The sequence below is a fragment of the Corylus avellana genome, chromosome 8 (genome assembly GCF_965113065.1).
Source record: "Corylus avellana chromosome 8, dhCorAvel1.hap1.2, whole genome shotgun sequence".
In the NCBI taxonomy this organism is placed as follows: Eukaryota; Viridiplantae; Streptophyta; class Magnoliopsida; order Fagales; family Betulaceae; genus Corylus; species Corylus avellana.
The window spans coordinates 5,563,462-5,584,055 of NC_142497.1; the positions used below are offsets into that span (position 1 = coordinate 5,563,462).

At 34.4% G+C, this 20,594-nt stretch overlaps 2 protein-coding genes across 3 annotated transcripts; one reads left to right on the top strand and one right to left on the bottom strand.

Moving 5' to 3' along the window:
* Window positions 1-619: 619 nt before the first annotated feature.
* On the bottom strand, window positions 620-11,369 carry HDA9 (histone deacetylase 9). Of its 2 annotated transcripts, XM_059574481.2 has the most exons (14): window positions 11,128-11,369; window positions 8,060-8,172; window positions 7,793-7,910; window positions 6,706-6,780; window positions 6,392-6,611; window positions 4,908-4,971; window positions 3,935-4,027; window positions 3,726-3,834; window positions 3,497-3,546; window positions 3,325-3,415; window positions 1,649-1,719; window positions 1,293-1,391; window positions 1,027-1,093; window positions 620-909 (listed from the first exon to the last, which is right to left on the bottom strand). In XM_059574481.2, exons 1-14 carry the CDS (start codon window positions 11,162-11,164, stop codon window positions 824-826), a joined length of 1,293 nt encoding a protein of 430 aa, XP_059430464.1. In that variant the 5' UTR covers window positions 11,165-11,369; the 3' UTR covers window positions 620-823. The 2 variants fall into 2 exon arrangements, with proteins under 2 accessions (XP_059430464.1, XP_059430465.1); XM_059574482.2 differs by lacking the exon at window positions 11,128-11,369 and having other exon boundaries at window positions 7,793-7,982; window positions 8,060-8,148.
* Window positions 11,370-12,468: 1,099 nt separating this feature from the next.
* LOC148584012 (uncharacterized) lies at window positions 12,469-16,011 on the top strand. Its single transcript, XM_088518845.1, has 3 exons — window positions 12,469-12,597; window positions 15,554-15,719; window positions 15,814-16,011. The coding sequence occupies exons 2-3, from the start codon at window positions 15,555-15,557 to the stop codon at window positions 15,859-15,861; spliced, it is 213 nt and encodes a 70-aa protein (XP_088374971.1). The 5' UTR covers window positions 12,469-12,597; window position 15,554; the 3' UTR covers window positions 15,862-16,011.
* The last annotated feature ends 4,583 nt before the right edge of the window (window positions 16,012-20,594 follow it).

Below are 20,594 nucleotides of genomic sequence, written 5' to 3' on the forward strand. Positions count from 1 at the left end.
AATCGGTATAGAGTAATATACTTGGTACCATCTTTTTATCATCTTAAAGCTGATGTGACTTTTAAAATCACCATTAAATTTTAGATAAATTATACTTGAATTTTGATCCAATAGTGATTTTAAAAGCCACATCAGCTTTAAGAAAATTACCTAACATTACTCATCGGTACGTATATCATTTATTTGCTTTTTAAATTTTAGTTAATATTTACAACTTTTTGAGTACAAACAATAATGATTTAATTCTTAAGAGGTAACTCAATCGGTTAGGAGTCTAAAACCACCCCTAATGAAGCAAATGACACTAGTTTAACACCGAGGAGTCATGATTTTTTTTTCTTTTTTCACAATTAAGATGTCACTTTTAACCAATTTTTATTTTCTTTCTTTTCTGAACAATGATTAATACAAGAGTTGAACCGTATTATGATAATAACAATTGAGATAATTATAAGATAAAAATGTAATTCTTAAAGTTACTTGTTATATTTGTTTGAAGATAAAGTGCATTTATACTTAATGAGTTTTCTTCATTTAAATTCAACGGTTTTAAATGTCAGTTTTTCCTTGTTAATGAAGCTGTAAAAGATGTTAATTACTTGGAAAAAGGACTAGCAAATGTACCTACCTAATCAAATTGCTATTCGATTTCTCTTAATTTTGGTAAATTGCAGTGTTTTTCTACAGCAGTCATATTTGTTACATCAGATCAGGTGAATTCGCTTGGGCGCTACACATAATTGGGAGTCTAATTACATCTTCCTTTCTAAATTGAAAAGTTACTCTTCCCACAAAACATATGTAGTGCTCAGGTCACAACAACTTATACGTCGTCCATATTCTGATCATTATCATGGTCTCCTTCATAATATTCATCGTCGCGCTGAATGTGCTTGTCTTGGGCTTGCTCTGAAAATGGCCAAAATTTTAATGGAATCAACAAATGCACAACAGCTGAGAAAGAAATTCAAGTGGCAAAAATTGTGTTAGGGTTCTTGGATGCATATGAGTTTTCATTTTACTTACGATCCATGCGCTCATCGGGGTCTCGCTCGTCTTCATCGAAATCAGGAACATAAAAGTCGGGTGGAACCTGCAAAAGACAAACCAATGTATGATCACTTTCGTAAACTTTTAAATGGGAAAAATCATCAGAAGCTAAACTTAATTGTAGCTATCAAAGGCCATCCAAGAGAATGGCATAGCAAGTAAATAAAAGTGTAACCAAATCGTACAACAAATTTCACTTTCTAGAAATAAAGCGGGTTCGGCAACATTTGTATTCAACCCACCTCTTGCATTTGTACACCAGGAGCATGTTGGATGCTGCGAAGATTTTCGAAGACCTGCATTTTGATTGTGCTAAGGTACGATTTGCTGTTTAAGTTCTCCTGCTCAAGCAATGGGGAGGAAAAATATAGAAGAAAGAATGAGAGAGAGAGCTTCAATGCTGATAATCTCTGTAGCACAATGAAAACTAAGTTTTTAAAAGTGTTCATAGATATGATCAATCTGCCATGTAAAACCAATCAGTTTACATGTCCCAAAACCAGCTAATTACCATAACAATAATTGGTTTGGCAATGAAATTGATGCATGAATGAAGTAAAATGCACTAGTAACAGAAGATTTCTTAGAAATTACATACTATGTGCCCATTTGGAATCCTCAACGAGTATTCTGGACCAAAATATTTGATATACTCATTTTCTGGGATCTCTGCAAGAAAGAAAAAATTGATAAATGAAACATGAAACAAAAAGAATCAGAATACTAGTTATAGCAAGGTTAGAGCATTAACACCCGGCTCTTTAAACTTAGCTAATTTATCTAATAAAAAGTCACTTTTTCTATTTTAGCTACCTACTTTTCAAATACACTCTCCATCCCACTCTCTAAAACTCTCTCTATTTTTATTAAAATAATATATATATATTTTAAATTTTTATCTCATGTTTCTCTCTCCTCCATATCTCTCTCGCCACTCTCTCTCCTCCAAATATCTCTCTCGCATCTCTTGCGTCTCTCTTGCTGCCATCATGAAGCTGCGCAACAACTGTTGGTTCCATGGCTCGTTGTCCAAATCTCGCTCGGATCCCAGGGCTCGCTGTCTAGATCTCGCCTGTCGGTGAAGCTTGCTGTCCCACCGTGGTTGTCACCACCGTGTTGTTCTCGTCCTTCACTCAGTCTATCATGTTGCAAAGGAGAGAGAAAGTGGGAAAATAGAGAGATGGAGAACAGGAAAGAGAAAGAGAAAGAGGAAAAAAAAAATGAATAAAAATTTTGAGAGGAGAGAGAATGAGTAGTTTTTTTTTGCCTCTTACAAATGCTTGCAAAAACCCTCTCCAAATTGGAAAACCGGATTTAAGGAGATTTTTGGTGATTTTTGCTACAGAGCTAGCTAAATTAGCTAAAAAGTTAATTTGTTAAGTGGGATGTGAATGTGCTAACCATCATAATAGGTGGTTTCTCCCTATAAAATAGGAAATATATTCTTAATAGGCAGTCAACAGAAAGCAGATGGCATAAGCAAAAGCTGGAGTTATGCCCAAGAAATATGAAAATACAGGATGATTATTTTACATATAGGACAGACATAACTGGTTACAGCTTGCATACATAGGGCCAACACTGCATAAACTACTAAAAATGCCACATGGAAAAACTAATTTTCTGGTTACAAATGTTTTGAAAATAGTAAATACATACATATCATATCATATCTCCCCACCATCCTTTTTTTTTCTTTTCATTTTTAGTGTGAAAACTGAAGAAAGTTTTAAAAAAGGGCCAGGCTTTAATAAAAAGAAAAAAATCTCCAACTTCAAAAGGTAACTACACACAATAGGATATATCAACCAAAACAATGCCAAACATTGTAATTAAATTAAATTCTTACACTAAATCAAACACAATCTCTTGAATATGTTGCATGTCTTTCACCCCTCGATTAGTTTTAGTGATTTTCTTTTTTGTTTTGCCCATGTTAATTAGGTGGTTCCTTTCGTATATTCTCTGTGTACTTAGCAACACATTACGCTTTTAATGAGATTGACACGTTATAAAAAAAAAATCTTCCACCCCTTCTCATAGTAAACAAGAAAAAATGTAAATAGAATTCAACATCTCATGTTGGCATTCTAAAAGCGACATATCATTTGATGATTTGGACATTGATTTCTGGATCTGAGGTAATGTAACCAGAAAAGATCAATTGCACTTACCATGATAAGAATTAGTAATAATAAAAATAAAAGATATCCAAAACGTCATGGCATATCTGCAAATTAAATATTAAAAAGAAGGAGCATCTAATTAGCATACCATTGGGAAGTTCTGTATCCAGAAGAACTCCAGTTTCCACAGCCCAACATCGAGCAACGTTCTCTTTTGTATATCCCCCACCTCCAGTTACCTGCACAAGAGGTTACTCTCTGTATGTCTGATATATGATACTAATGAACTATAAGTTTTGGTCAAAATAAAAAAAACATACCAGTAAAGGCAAATTAAACTTCTTCACAAACCTAACACATTCAGCATGCCCTGTAAGAAGCATCAGAATGTCACCAAAAAGTAAATTTTGCAATCAAAGCTGAGCCACTGCAACTAATTCAAGACCAATTTAAAATTGACAGTTTTTTTTTTTTTTGGGTGGGGGGTGGGGGTGGTATAAGCATAACAGGTGAGGAGAAAAAAAAATAATAATTACAAGGAGTATGCACCATCAATGGAGAGATTGAAGCAGCCTAAGCGGTCCCCAGCTAGTGAATCTGCCCCACATTGGAGAACTATTGCACCTGGTACATATGTTTCAACAACCTTGGAAATAATCTACAACATGGAAATTTGCAACCAAAAGTTTATACTTGGCATGATCAAGCCACAAAAAAAGATATCAATCTCGAATTATTTGCTTATTGCCAGAACTTACACTCTTAAAAAGTCTGGTGAAGCTGGAATCATCTATTCCATCCTTGAGCGGGACATTTATGGCATAAAACTTCCCTTCCCTTTCTCCTATTTCCTTCAGTACAAAACAGTAGCAATAAACATCACTCATAATTCAACTACATACCATTCTTGTGTTCCAAAAGTCCTATGCTAATACAAATTTAAATAATAAACAGGACAGAGTAGGAATAAGACCAGTGAGCATGCAAAAGATCTTTGAAGGTCAAGCGCTCCCTGGGAATGGTTTGTGTACTAACTATACTTTTTTTACATTAGCTAATTCTAAGGCTTTGATATGTTCTTACAACTGTAATGATGGGCAAAGCAGAGGGTAACTAATTTGGTCACTTGACAGGCACTGCTCAGATGGTTCTGGAAATTTATGGCCAAAGTGTGGGTGTAAATGCCCATTTGAGAGTAATAGGTGATGTTCTAGGTGGAACAAAACTAGTGTGCTAATTCAATGTTCTTTTAGACTTGGTTGCATATGTGCATAATATCTATCACTCAATAAAAAGTACTTGTTCGCGCAAAATCCTGTTTTAAGTTCAACTAGGAATTCAGTTTCTTCATGATATTCGATTACATTATTGCTGACACTTCCATGATATATGGAATATATACATTATGATTACTGTGCTCAGATTCTATAACAGTTGACACTGAAAGCTTACAAAACAACTTCTGTAATTGTTTTGACCAAAAACAGATGAATAAACAACTCTAGATTGAGTAGCCACATACATGATTTATCAGGATGCCTGAAATGCAGGTGGGTGTGTGTAGAGCAAACAGCCGAGTTAAGGGTAGGAATTGCTTGGAAATAACTGGCTCGATGCATTCAATACAAAGAAATCCTAACAGCATTAACCCATGCAGATCTGAAATTTGAAAGTTGTCTTCGCCTATAGAAGACTATCCAAAAAGAAAGCAATAAAGCCTTAAAAAATCACCTTAACATCACCAGTTCCTGGAAAAAACATGTCCCCATACTTGTGAAAACTAACAGTCATCACCCTGCCATGTCCAATTTCACAGATTTAGTCGAGTATAAAGAAAGCATGATAACTTTACCAAAGAATATACAAGTTGATCAACTGGACATATAGAAATCATATATCCTTAATAATTTATAGAATCTTTTAACTAATAGCAAAAGAGAAAGACAGCATAAAGTAAATTTCTTATGGTTTAACACAAGAAAACCAGTGTGATTGAAGGTCAGCACTCTCGAATTTTTATTTATTTATTTATTATTTTTTTTTTCTTTTTGATAAGTAAAAGAAGTTCAATAAATGTGCAAGGGCCGCAACTATAGTACACAAGAATACGAGAGAAAAACATCCAGCAAATCAAGAACGAGAAAACAGAAAATAAAAATCTACAAAGCTAGAGATATTGAGAAGGGTATTATCATAGATCCACTCAAAGAGGGATTTAAGAAAAAAAAACTGAATCTCCAAACTTGTTTCCTTGCAATCATCGAAGCTACAAATGTTCCTTTTTCTCCAAATGCACCACATTAACTATTTAAATATTGATCAGAATCAAGAGTGCTAATAGGACTCTTGATTCTAAGAAACATTTAAATCATTAATAAAGGCCAATTCTTTGATTGCAAGACAAAAGAATATACAGTTTACATGTGAAAAAGAGTTTCATTAACATAATTTTTAGCCCAGTGTAGAGCTAAAAATTCCCCTTTGGGAGTTCAGATGTAGGATGACAATAACTTGGAGATGGCCAAGTGCAGAAAACGAAGGTGTCACCATATAAAAATAAAAAATAGAAAGGGTGTTCTCAAAATCTTCGAGGGTTGTGGGGCCCTCAAATGTCCTACTACCCCCCACCAATTTGGGCCCAAATTCGCCAGCAAGTTGCTTGTTTCAGGCTGCAGTATAATTCGCCAAGTACTTTGAGCTATCTCGTACTAACATAACAGTATCTATGATGGTGTCTTCTTGCCTTTTGTGGTGTTCTTTAGAAGAAAAGAAATGATATAAGTTTTAAGGACCGCAAGAGGACATTGGAGGAGCTTAAGTCCTTTTTTCTTTTGTACTCTTTATATTTGGACAGCTGCGTTTGTAACTCCTTTCATGCTTAGTTTTCATGATTACCTTGTTTTTTTTCCTCCTTCTAACTAAGTGTTTCTCTTGTATACCTTCTATGTATATGAGTAAAAACATCATAGATACAACAGTTTACACTTATCACTTTTCTAGCAAAGTAACACTTAGACCCTATCAGCATATATTAACACATTTGAAACATATATCACTGCATCAAGAAATTTGAAGAAGCCTAATCATATAGTATCATTAGCAGTAAGCTATAATATGTAAACTGATCATTTCACTAAAAATTCAAAGTTCCCAATGGCCTTCTTGTAATACCTTCCCTTATCCAAATTCTTTATATAATCAGATGGTTATTTTACCTGTCTGTGAAATAAAAGGCTTCTTCTACACCATCGCCATGATGCACGTCTATATCAATATACAAAACACGGGCATGATGTTTTAGAAGCTCCAAGATTCCCAAAACCAAATCATTGATGTAACAAAAGCCAGATGCCTCGCACTTCTTGGCATGGTGTAACCCACCAGCCCAGTTGATAGCAATGTCACAAAGTTGATTGTTCAATCTGCGTGCAGCATCTGCTAGCAAATGTCAATCACTATATAAGGTTGAAATAGGAAAGAACCCAATTTTTAAGATCAAAATTCCAGTACTGAAATTACCATTAATTACCTATCGTTCCACCAGCATAAATTTGACAAAACTCAAACAAATTTTCAAAGACAGGGCAATCTTCTCCAAGATTATCTGGTTTAGAAAGTAATAAAAAGAAAAAAAGAAAAAAAAAAAGAAGGGAATCAGCAAAATGCATGGTTTATCAAACCAAAGAAAGTTAAATTAAAAGAGAATCTTGGACAATGACATATTCAAATTAGAGTCAAATTATTTACATCTATTGCACAACCCATAGGGTTATAACATTAACTCCACAATCATAATCAATTAGTACTAATAATTCAAAACAAGTTCATTGCATACTAACATGTTATGGTTCACTGGCAAGAGGATGGACAAACACACTCTTAAACAATGACTTGTAAAACTATGTATACCATTAATCTATGAAGTGTGTCAAAATACCACTCACGCTCACAACTGCATTTTTCAAAACAATATCGAACCATTCAGTTGAACCAGTTGGTGTTTGTCTTGATATTTTCATCATACCGGTTATGCGATACAACTGGTGAGCACTGATTTAAGTTGTGGGTTTTTAGGAATCATCAATAATGCTGAGTGACTGAACTGCATATCTTAAAAATTATAGCTTCTTGTTGTAGTTATTTGGACTTGGAACCTCAAGTTTGAATGACAAAAGGCAATACTGCTAAAATACCAGAGCTTTTGAGAAAAAGATATATATATTTTTTTAGTACTACATTATTTCTACACATATTTTATAATTACAAATATTATGTAAGAAACACTTATAACATTAAAAAATCAACAATTCAACTGGTGAGCTAACCATTAAATCGGTTGTATGGAGAACCAAACCTTCTACAAATTGATTCTTGGTATGAGTCTGATGACTATTTTCAAATCCAAACCTTCACAGGTATTAAGACCTCAACACAAAATGATTAACCACATCAATCTTTTCAAGGGGCAAAACACTACAATCAATTTTTCTATAAAAGATCTGAAACATACACTCACTACTTTTCCAACATTCATTGTAAACAATAAAAAAAACAAAAAAAGATTATTGACACATCAAATGCTTATAAATAGCAAATTTACAAAAAATAGGTCATACATTTTGCCAATTCATTTGAGAACAAGTGTTGACTGTTGGGTGTGATCCGGTGTAAAAAGTCAACATAATCGGCTGAATGGAACTGAGCAAGTTCAACAGGATACGCTTTGTGAGGCCGCTGCATTATACAACACAAACAAACCAAAACATCAATAGTTTACAGAATATTTACAGAATCAACCACTCCAATCTGCACAATAGAAAGAAAAGTATCAAATACAAAGAACCCATTTATTAAATAAAGAGATTCCATGTTCAGTAACTAACATAAATTTCCATCTTCTGATGAAGCTCATAGGAGAGGACAAGATGGTGGGTCATACAAAGCCGGTGTGGTTTCATTGGATGGTTCGGCCCAAAATAAACACTACCCACATCCCCTGCAATAGCCATTTTCACATAAGTAACTTTCTATCAACTGTATTAGTTTCATTGAAATATAAGCAGAGTATCTACCATAATTGTAAAAAAATAAAATAAAAAAAATAATAATTATGCAAATTAATTAAAAATATATAACTTTGAAATCGATTTATTGTGCATAACACGCCCTAGCCAGGTTCCTACCAAAACCAATCAAAAGAATCCATTAGGCTTAAATTGTTCTTCCTTTGTGTTTTCGAAGTATCCAAAACCACGAAAAACTAGCTTCAATTCATGAAAACCTTATAAATAAACAATTTCATGCACTCGTAAAATTTTATCATCCTCATATGATTATGATTCATGGTAGCAACAACATTTACTTTCAAAGCTACCAGTTCAGTCCCAGGGTATCATGCCCTTGTTCACACACAAAATTATTAGCCAAATAGCGAAATAGTTACATGATAGACCCAAGAGGCATGGCTTTAGAAAGGAAAGTTGAATTAAAATAAAGGTTGGTAAGAAACTAAAAGGGAAAGAAGAAAGAATGAAGCTGAATAAAAGGCACGAGTCTAGAATAAAGAAGGAAGCTGGCATATTGCTCTTCCATCATAGCAGATGCTGGACATGCAGCTATAACAAGCATAAACACAATTCAAGATAGAAATGATTCAATGAAGTATTTTATAACACAAAATGTGCATTTCAAAAAGTATATCTATCAAACTTCATAAATATGTGCCAAAATTGATATATCAGTAAGGTAACATGCACTAGTACAAAAAGTAAACAAAGAATATATATATAAAAAAATAAAAAATAAAAAACTATCTAAAATTGTAGCCTACGCTTTTTTAGAGAACTAAATCATCAAGTATCGAATCAGAATTGAAGTTTTCAAACAATTTTTCTTTTGATGTAGACAACTAAATTATTTGCAAGAAATTCATCACTTGTTTCAACAACTTTTATAGTTGAAAATGCTCGTTCGGTAGTCGTTGTAGACACTCGAAGAGTGAAAACAAGACAAATCAATCCATCAATAAATTCAAGAGTTCGTTTTAAACTCTACTGTGATATATACAAGGGTGGAGAGGGGGCGATTGATGGGTAGAATTGTAGAAACTTTTTTGCTCCCACGAATCCATGCAATATTTCCCCCATCTAACTTAAGTGACTCAATAAATTTGTTATATAACTTTATATTTTTTCAAGCTTTTTTTTTTTTTTTTGGGGGGGGGGGGGGGGGGGGGGGGGGGGGGGCGGGCGGGGGGCATGGTCCCCTTGGTCTCCATGTGGTTCCACATTGATGGCAACCCATAAGGATTAGACTGAGCGGATGGAGAGCAACATGCAGGAAATACACGAAAATATTCAAAGCATGCAAGACAACATCCATCATCTTGCTGCCAACAAGACGTGTATGCAAAGTATGGAAGACAACTTGCGCAACATCATGGAGATGCTGTCAAAACCCCATGAACAATGATTCCCAACTCCTGAGAAGACCCCAATCAACCAGGAGTAAGCAATCGTGGCTTGCGAGGAAGGCATCTACTTGCATGGCTTCACCCGCCATGTCAAGATGAACTTTCCACATCATGTGGGATATGACCCCATAGTTTGGCTCAACCATGTGTAACAATTCTTCAACTACCAAGGGACACCAAATGATCAGAAGGTCCTCCTAGCGTCCCTCCACCTCAAAGTGGAGGCAAATCCATTGAGGCAATGGCTACAAAAGATGTACCAGGAGGAGGGCACTGCAGTTACTTGGGCATTGTTTAAAAAAGAGATCCTCACGCAGTTTGCAACGAGGCTTTGATGCATATTTGCTAAAATGGTACATTGCGTGAATACCAAATGGAGTTTGAGCGTATAGAGTGCCCGGATGACCACAAAAGGCCCTGATCGGATCATTTGAGGGGGGGTTTGAAGGATAACATTGTGTCTGAGGTTTGATGCTCAAACCCCACACTCTCGCAATATCATTGACTTGGCCCATTTGAGAGGCAAAAAGCTATGTCGGTAGCGACGTTATCTGTACTCTGACTTCAACTGAATACCTTTGCACCCTGCTGCTTCAAGTGTTGCATCTAAATAGCTCAGTGTGCAACGCTTCACGTGGGATGAAATGCAACAGAAGCACAAGAAAGGCCTATGCTTTTACTGCACCAATTGGTTCGTTCCTGGCCACAAATGCAAGCCATCCCAAGTGTTTTCCATCGAGGTGCTGCAGCAAGGAACCAAGGAGGGTGACATTGCAAAAGAAATCACCACAGATGAGAAAGGCAGAATGATAGTTTTGGTTCAATGGAAAATGCTACCAATTTCCTTATTTAGACCTCGAGGACAAGGTTCATGGGGTAAATGATAGACCCAAGAGGCACGACTCTATAAAGGAAAGCTGAATCCAAAATAAAGGTTAGCAAGAAAAAAAAAATTAAAAATTAAAAAAAATTAAAAAAATAAGGAATAGAGAAGGAAGCTCAATACAAGGCATGACTCAAGAATAAAGAACTAAAAGAAGGAAGCTGCCATATTGCCCTTTCCATCATAGTAGACGCTGGACGTGCAGCGTAGAGTTACTCAAGAAAAGGCATGAAATTTGAGTAACTGTCTGAGGTCCCTCTCCGCCCCGAAGTGGAGAATATATTTTAACTAAAAAAATTCAGTTATTGTTCCATCATTACATCAGGCCCAGCTGCATCGTAATTAACTCTTTTTTTTTTTTTTTCTGGTTTAACATTTTCTTCGCACCAATACAGACTATGAGATCGTATATACAGGCACACACAGACCGGGCCAGGTCGCATACAGCAAGGGCTTCGGTTTCTATAAACTATATACTAAGATCTTTACGCAAGAAAAATTCTATAATATACAGATACACACACATATATATAGAGAGGTAAACAAAGATTCTAAATTCAGCTTTGAATTATTCTCTAAGAGAGATTAGTACGTACCGTCGTAAAAGTAGGAGATCCTGTCCTTGGAGCGCATTTTGGCGAGAAGCAGAGTCGGGGAAGAGCGAGGAGGAAAGAAAATGGCTATACAGCTTTCTCCATTATCAATTCTCGAGAGACAGAGAGTCTATACAGCTTAGATTTCGCTCCGGTAGAATTATGGGGGCGTCGCCGTTATACAACCATTTGGGGGTTTATAGTTAGGAATTCCCATTATCCAGTATCTGAATTTCTATGTAACAGAAATGCAATATACCTTTTATTCCATAATTATTCCAAAAGTTTTAACTAGCTCTTAAATATATATATATTTTTAATAATAACTAATTCAAGAGTTAATTGAAATAAAAATATGATTTATACTTATTCTTCTTCCTAATTGTATTTTGCTTCTTCTAGACAGGTGGAATCCACACTTCATTTGCCTTGGAAAGTTTAAAAGATTAAAGATTATATATATATATATATATATATATATATGTTTCTCTCACGTGATTTTTAGAATATCACCGATTGCAAATGACCCGTGTCACACGATAATTGATGTTCATATGAATTTTGTGAACTTTTGAAATGGTGGGGACAATTTTTTTTGTTATTGTTTTTCTTATGAGAAATGATATAGCCCCTATTTCGGGCCAAGTTAAGGCCAACTTTTTTTATTATTATTAATTTAAAAAATAACAAAATAAAAAATTTAAAAAATTTCTGAAGTAATAATTTTTATTTTGGTTATTCTTTTATTTGGTATTTTTTTTAAATAAAAATTGTATTTTTATTCATAATAATAACTAATTTTTTTTAAAAAAATGATCATTATTATGAAGAAAAATACAGTTTTTTTTTTTATAAAAAAAACACCAAATAAGAGAATGACTAAAATAAAAATGATTGCTTCAGAAACTTTTTAAATTTTAAATTTTGTTAATTTTTAAATTAAAAAATAAAGAAAAAGTTTTTGAAGTAAAATACAGTTTTTATTTTTTTAAAAATACACAAAAAAAGAACAACCAAAATAAAAATTATTGCTTCAAATTTTTTTTTTTTTTTATTTTGTTATTTTTTAATTTAAAAAAATAAGGCAAAAATTAACCATAAGTTGAGCAAAATAATTGGGCCTTTAACATTTTCCTTTTCTTATATCTTTAAAACTCAAAAAGTTTTTTTTATCAAAACTTTAAAATACATAAACAAAAAATTGCATTTATCCCTTGTCTTAGAGCCCAAGCCCAAACCATAGAAGCGTTCTAAACATGCCCAACATATACTCAATCATGTCGACGACGTGGCAAGTCATTAGCGTACGCATTGGAACCCACTGTAGGGAAATCACCGGAGGGGACCCAAATCCATTTTCCCCAATACATATTCAATCCCCACTCATTCGCGTCTTCGACAACCTTCTTTATCGCCAGCAGTCGGCTCCGAAACGTTGAACTTCTCACGCACCTCCAAATCCGCCAATCTCAGGTAAGCTCGTCGAGTTCATTTTCCAACTACTTATCCAAGATTAGGATGTCTCCGACCGGTTTTTGATGCTTTAGATCTAGGGTTTTGATACTTGTGCTTTGGTCGCGGTTGTCTTTTTTTTTTTTTTTTTTTTTTTTTTTCTGATTTGGTTTGCAATGTTCTTGTTTTTATTGGCGTGATTGGATCTAGCTCTGTTGAATGCAATTTAGCTATGGTTTGTTCTGGGTCTTTAGCTTTTGTGGTTATTCTTATTACCTTTTGCTTTGATTGCAATGGTTTATAAGTTTGTGGTAGGAGTGTGACCCGTTTTATAGCCTAGAGTAGAGCTTGTTTATGCGTAGATGAATCAGAATTGAGTTAAATGAGTCGGTAACTGGTGGAGCGCATGATTTTCGATGATTGTACATGCAGAGTTTTTATTTGCCTGAGGGCCTGTTTGGTGGGGGTTTCTCGGGTCTTCTTTAGGGGCTGCTTCAGGTTTTAGAAAGCAGGTATGAGGATTTTTGCTTCTGTGAGTGGCTTGGGCTTTTCTAGGCAGATTTTGCTTCGCTGCAGTGTTCAAGGTTGCATTTGAAGTTTTGATAATGTAGGAGAGAGTGAGGGATTAACGGAAAGAATATCTGGATATTGTCCAATAAGAAATGGGGTTTTTGATTATTTTTTTTTTTTTAGAAGTAATGAATTTTGTTAAAAAGCTCAAAGGCGCAACCCAAATATACAGGAAGTATTCAAGAAAAACACCTAAGCAGAAGGAGATTGGTTTTATTGTTTTGATCCTATGGCTTAATTTGATCCTTAAGCCATAGGATCAAATTACTGCAGTAGCTTTTTTTTGTTGTTGCTTGAAGTGGCTCATACATATCTTGAATTTGCTTCATTTTGGCTGAAGGATTGTTGTAGGACAGTTAAATAGAGAATCATGTGTTACTTACCAAAAAAAAAAAAAAAAAATAGAGAACCCTGTGTTGTAGCAACTAATGTTCCATAAACCACGAAAGTATTGGGTACTATTTGAGCTGATTGGGAAGAGGATTTATGGTTTCATTATTGAAGCATGAATTTGGATTAGTTGCATTCAAATGCCCTTGATGGGCTTATTGTAGATATCACTAGACCTATTTCTGTTGTGGCTTTTGAAATAGTCTCTAATACTCTTCCACTAAATCTGTACTTAATCTGGCTTTGAATACTGCCTCGTTTTATGTTCTTATAATGAGAAGTTTACTGGATTTGAATGCTACCTTGTTTTATGCTCTTATAATGAGAAGTTTACAATACAAGCCACTTATCAAATAGAACTCTCACAATGAACACAAGATTCCAAGAGGGGGGTTGTTTGAGGTTATATCTTTCTATAATGCCCTTATCACCCATAAATGCATGCATAGATTGGTGTTGCATGTGTAAGAAGAATGGGGAATATGTAGATCACCTTCTACTTCACTGCGAGGTTGCTAGGCCCTATGGAATTCTATCTTCAGTCTTGTTGGATTAGAGTTGATTATGCCTCAACGGGTGGTGGATCTCTATGCAAGTTGGAGATGGCCATTTGGTAGTTTTCAAAGTGCAGCAGCGTGGACGATGATTCTGCCATGCTTAATGAGGTGTATATGGAGAGAAAGAAATGATTGAAGCTTTGAAGATTGCGGGATGACAGTATTGGAGCTAAAGGCCTTCTTCTTCAAAACTCTTTTCCTATGGACAGTTGCCTTTGACTGTTTACATATTACTAATTTTCACGATTTGCTTGATCTTTTGTCCTTTTCTCATTATGTGTTTCTCTTATATATTTCTTATGTACATGTGTAGCGCCTTTTCACAATAAAAAAAAAATGAACACAAGATTTCTCAGGAGAATTTTTATGGTGATAGATGTTTCACAAATTTTGTACCAAAATATATATAGGATTAGGTTATGACAAGCCAGTTCATTGTTCTCTAAGAATGTGGAGGAACATAACTGATGACTTGTTCAGCTAAGCTTCAATGGAGTAATCTTGGTGAATGTTGGAGGAGAGAACTTCCATGAGATATTGTTGTATGTTTGTGTGAAGTCGTCCTGTCAATCTTCTGAGCTTGATTAAGTATGGAAGTGATGTGCTGGGATTGGACCTGAAGTTCCATTTTTTATAGAGTTGTACTCGTTTGCAGCAATATTTCCATATAACATGGGCAAACAAGATTCTTGGTGGAAATAGCTTGAGCCAACATTTCCATATAGCATTGGCAAACAGGAACAGGATAATTTGGGGATGACGATTGGACATGAAAAATTGGACTCTTGGTTTACCAGTGATGTATTAGAGGGAGACAACGACTACTTATTTTCAGCAATGACAGGTTAACTATGGAGATTGTGAGGCTTGAAGAGTGCTGTCGACTAATGTGGTCAGAAGTGGAAAGTTACTGGATATCTTTTTTTTTTTTTTTTTTTTTTTTTTTTTTTTTTAAATAGCTTTATTCCAAATAAGTCTTATAGAACATTTATGATGGAATTACTGGTTTAGTGGATATGTTTCATGTTGGCTGCGTTTTAGAGTGGAAAAGATCTAATTTAAGCCAATTAGTTTGTTCACTTCGCACCATGTGAGCTGCTGGTACAGTAAGTACAACAATGCCAAATATGGAAATTCTTGGAAGGAGTGGTATACGAACCTCATTAAAAGAAAAATAGGTAACAATATTCCATTGTTCTTGGTTCTTGGATATTCACCAGTCCTGTTTGTGTATTTTATAGTGCTTTCTGCTGTGATCGTTCTTTTCATCATTTTATGAAATGTGATTTCAGTTAAAATTGTATCCTTTTCTTTGTCACTAAAGAACACAGAACATAAATGAATTGTGCATATGCACTTTGCCTTTTTTTAGGGCAAGGGTATCCAAAGTTTCGAGAACTTTGTAAATATAATATATGATATAATGAAATTGATCAGAAGATTTTAATTCCATCATGCAGGATGACAGAAGTCACAGAACAACCATTTCGACCACGGGAGAAGCTTCTTGAGAAGCAAAAATATTTCCAAAACATCCACAAACACACATACCTCAAAGGACGATTTGATAAGCTAACCTCTGTTGCCATTCCAGCTGCTTTGGCGGCTACTTCATTATTTCTTATTGTGAGTTCTGTTATACTGCTTTATAAATAAAATTAGGCTTGATCCTATTTGCATTGCTAGCGCTAATCTTTAATATATGTTATGCATTCACCAGGGACGAGGGATCTATAATATGTCACATGGCATTGGAAAGAAAGAATGAGGCAGCTCAGATTTCATTGTTTTTAAGTTCTGGTTTGGAGTAATGTTTTCCTGAAGTATCTTGTTACTACTCCCTCTAATAAATGCTAGTTGCAGACTTGTTACTACCAATGGAAATTGGAAATTGGAAATTGATCATTATTGGGTTTTTTATCTTTTTGTTTTTTATATTGCATATTGCGTGATAATCTCAGGCTCCTACTTCCTGTTTGAAGCCACTTTTCTTTCTTCTCTATTTTTAGCGCGCCACTTGTGGTCCGGCTTAATTGTATGCTTTTCTCCAGATTTGATGGACATAATCTTAGTTTCTTGCCTGAACCTGGGGGGAAAAAAACTTTGCATCTTTTTATATGTATGTACTTTTAATTTTCCTATACATTTTTAATACAGCATGCAATTTTCACTTGTATTTTTTTTAATGCATGTGAAAAGGGCAAATAATTTTTTCAACTTAATTTAGAGGAAAATTCCACTCTTAAAAAAAAGTGGCATGACTAAAATCTTTTGAGTAAAATATCTTAAAAATACAGGAGTTTATTATCACTACTAAGTTGATTTTTTCAATATATTTTACTAAGTAAATTTCTTTAAATCTCAATTAAATGGTTGACATTTTGTCATATCAGGAAACTTCGCTTGCTCCCCTTAGACCTTTACAATGTTGTTACTAAACTATTAAAAGTTGTAATATGGGTAGTCGATGTCATTAGGTTTTTTTATTTTATTAATTCAAGTGACTAAAAAGTGAAATGTTTTTTATACCCTTATAACATTTATAAAAATGCAAATATTCTCTCAATTAAAAAATTACCGCTCATTTAGTTTTGAAGTTGGTCTTTTTTTTAAAAAAAACAAAAAAACAAAAATTAAACTCAAATTTCTCTCTAACTTGGGTATAATTCTTGAGAGTAGGGCACGTCGTTTTAGTTGTTGTTAATTCAATCTAAGGCACTTGATGGGTGGCAATCTGGCTTACCTAAGCTGCCTAATTTAGTTAAAGAAAATTTTTAGAACTGAAGAATAGTACTTCGATCTTCAACTACAAACAAGAAGAAAAGAGTAAAGGAAATACAATGTCCTGAAGAATATCAGTTCTTGTAACCTTTAATCTTTTTAAGTAAGTTGTAGCCTTTTAATTTTTGTTACAAATAATGTAGAGATCTTTTGGTAAGTACATACATCAAGGCTAATTAGGTATAATTGAAGAAAGGTGATGATCAATGTATATGGGATAATAATTATTCAACAATGCCCAAGATTTTCATTAGGTTTATAAACTGAAGAAATGTGTTGATACAATATATCCTTAATATAAAATAAAAGTTATTCAATTCAATGACATTTAACTGTAGGTGGAAGAATGCCCAAGATATCAATTAGGTTTTTTAATTGAAGAAATATGTTGATGCAGATTATCCTTACATAAATAAGAGTTAATTCAATTCAATGGCATTTAGCTGTAGGTGGAAGATGTCAATTAGGTTTTTTAATTGAAGCATGCGATTTTTCCTCTTTGCCTGAGCCTAGCTTTTGCAGCCGTAGTATCTAAACTCTTTGTAGTTGTCAATGCATGAAAAAAACTTATTATGGTAACTTAAATCAATGGCACTTTAACCTGTGACAGAAATTGAACATGAATGAAGTCTACAGCCGGCTTGACTAATTCATACTCTTACTGTCCAATTCTTTATTAATAGTCAAATTAATCTTGTACCAAGCCAGTGTTTCCAAAGGTTGTCTTCATCGCTTCCTAATTCCAACTCCCAAGCTATTTGGCGGCCCAGTCCTCTGGAATTTAGGGGGCTAGAGTTGAGGTAAAACATCCTGAACATGCACTTTGCATTATGCAGGCTAATTATCTATGTATGCCAACAATGGCAAAGTAAAAGCTGTGTGTGAAAAGTAATAAAATTAATGCCTAAATCTAGCGTGATTGGGAATATCTTCAATATGGTTGGGGCAAAAACTGTGAGTTTTTTGCCCACCTAAATGAATGACTAATCAGCTTGGAGCGAAAAAATAAAATGAGAACAAAACACTTGATTATTTCTTCACACAGCTCCTTCAGCCACCCTGCCTTTGCTTGCCACCACCGCCCACTGCACCTCTCTTTCTCTCTCTGTTAGCCTTGTGGGGGTGACCGGTGAGCCACCCTAGGCCATGGGGTGGTGCGGGCCAGGGGTAGCTGGCTGGCCATCCCCAGCAAGATCTGGGGTGGCGCGGGCCACCCCATGGCCTAGGGGTGGCTTGCCGGCTACCCACGGCCCATGGGGTGGCTCGCGCCACCCCCACGGGGCCAGCAGAGAGAGAGATGGAGGCGGCGGGGCAATGGCGTATGGCATGGGAGGATCCGAGCGGCGGCAAGCTAAGGCAAGCGGTGGCTCAGATGTAGGATGATTAATCTTGTGTTTTGCAAACATATATGTTTGTTGCAATTTTTTTTAAAATTGTTGAGGTGTCAAATAGTACTGAGTGGATGGATTTTCTGCCATGACCGTACAGAAGCACCACTCAGTGTGATTTGGTGTTGGTTGGCCTTAGGAGACTTTTTGAATCTGAAATATGCAAAACCTTGCTTGTCTTCTAACTTCTCTTGATAATTTTCTGCAAAAATCCAAGCCATTGGTATGAATCGCCAACACAAAATATGGACAAAAGATTCTGTTGACAATTTGATCATTTCAGTTCCAAGGTTCTGCAAGTTGGGAGTATAGTCATAGTTTGGACATCCAATAAGGAGAATGGCAGCTTTGTATGAAAAATATGGATATGGGTTACATGTTGTAGTTTAAGCAACGGTCAAAATTAAAATTAAGGCCTTGTTTGGCTTGGTACGTTTTTTGTTTTGTTTTCAAATTCATATTTTTTGATTTTGTAAATAGATTTGGTACAAATTCACAAACTCAAAATTTTGCCCAATGTTATAAAAATCACGTTTTATAAAAATTTTGCCAAACAACACATCTGCATCGATTTCTTAAAAAATCTAAAACAAAAATTTATCAAAATCTCTCTTCATTTTCGCTCTCCTATTAAATGTTTCTAAAAGTAATGCAACTTTGAGATTCAATCTTGACTGTTACTTAAACTACAGAATACATGCTGTTATTTTATATCATATTTTGATACTCCGAATAAAGAAGTAGATGTGGATTGATGCAAAAGGCTTTTAAGTTTGAATTTTGTCTCTATCATTGACCTCTCGTTTGAATTATATATATTAAGTCTTACTTATTATTGAAGTAACAAGTGGATTCTTTTCATGGTTAGGCTTCACCCCACTAGTCACAGCAATTGCCTATGCTCGTTGCTATGTTAGACTTTTATGGAATTCCAACAATTTAATAAGGACTGGTTCTTGTGTTGAGTAATCCAATAATTAGTTAGAGTAATGTTATAAGTCTTCCTAGAATTTTCTTAAAGTTATCCAAAAAGTGATGTGGCTTTTAAAATCACCAATAGATCAAAAGTTAATAAATTACATCTCAAATTCAACGGTAATTTTAAAAGCCACATCACATTTTGAATTCTATAAAGACTTATGACATTAGTCAATTAGGTATTTTCAACATTCTTATTTCACAATGTTTTTGTATATATGACCTTTTTTTAAAAAAAATTTAATATATATATATATATATATATATATATTTTTGAATAAAATTCACTTCTTCATTAATCAAAATCAAGTTGAAGCAATTTACTTCGCTTGAACAATATCACAAATACAATCGGGTATGTCATTCCTTCAAATTCGATCTGACACTTTTAATAGCTAACTTTGCTAATAGATGAGTTACAACATTTATATTCCGGCATAGATGATTAGGTTTTCAATTGGATAAAAAGTTCAAAATCAATTTTACATACTCAATTAGTTGACCATACCTATTTCCATTCTACTCCTTATTTTATAACACGATGATGATTGTTTGTACGTTTCCTTTGCATAATTGGGCAGCATGGACCATAACTATTGCCTCAACAGCGGTCGGATCTAAGCATCCCCTGTGGATTTGCTTGTCTTCAAATTAATTATACTTTATTCATTATTCACGTGCCCATTGAAGAAAAACTGACACTAATCATTTATGAATTGCTGACTTCTGTGTTTTGTCCCATAGTCCGTGCATTGCACTTGCACTGGCCACGTCTAGTAAAATTTACAATAAACCCTGTTCATCGATCATTAATTAATCATTATCAACTATTCAACTGACACTATTTGATTGGTGACGGTTGAATAAATCATTGTTCAACCATCACCAATTAATGACGATTGAATAGTAAATACCGTTTAATTTACTGTTCAACCACATTATTTTAAATAGGGTTGGTTGAACATTAAAATGACCTTTTTTAATGATTTTTTTTTTTTTTAAAAAAACATCATAAATCGAACCGTCATTAAATGTAGATATTTTTTGTAATGACTTAAGTGTGTGTGTTTTTTATCCTAATCAAATATGGGAAAAGATTAGAAGAAAAAAAATATATCAAAAAATGTATGAGTTTTTCAATAATAAACTCAAAACGGAAAAACCGACTTAAAAAATAAAATAAAAAATAAAAAATAAACACAAAGCGGTTACATAAGCAAAACTACTTAAAATAATTCTTGGTTCAGTTGAGTGATTATAAACATATCAAGTGAATAATCAGGTGGAGCTGGGACCCACAAATTAATTGGATTGGCTCCGCTGGTCAACCTTTCTATCGTGGGAATCTGATGCT

Bases quoted from the DNA above. Each gene is read 5' to 3' on its own strand.
- HDA9 (XM_059574481.2), bottom strand. From the start codon at position 11,164: ATGCGCTCCAAGGACAGGATCTCCTACTTTTACGACG. The intron at 1,094-1,292 runs GTGGGTTGAATA...TGTCTTTTGCAG, and splicing joins CTGGTGTACAAATGCAAGAG to GTTCCACCCGACTTTTATGT. The intron at 910-1,026 runs GTAAGTAAAATG...GGCCATTTTCAG, and splicing joins CCCCGATGAGCGCATGGATC to AGCAAGCCCAAGACAAGCAC.
- LOC148584012 (XM_088518845.1), top strand. From the start codon at position 15,555: ATGACAGAAGTCACAGAACAACCATTTCGACCACGGGAGAAGCTTCTT. The intron at 15,720-15,813 runs GTGAGTTCTGTT...TGCATTCACCAG, and splicing joins CTACTTCATTATTTCTTATT to GGACGAGGGATCTATAATAT.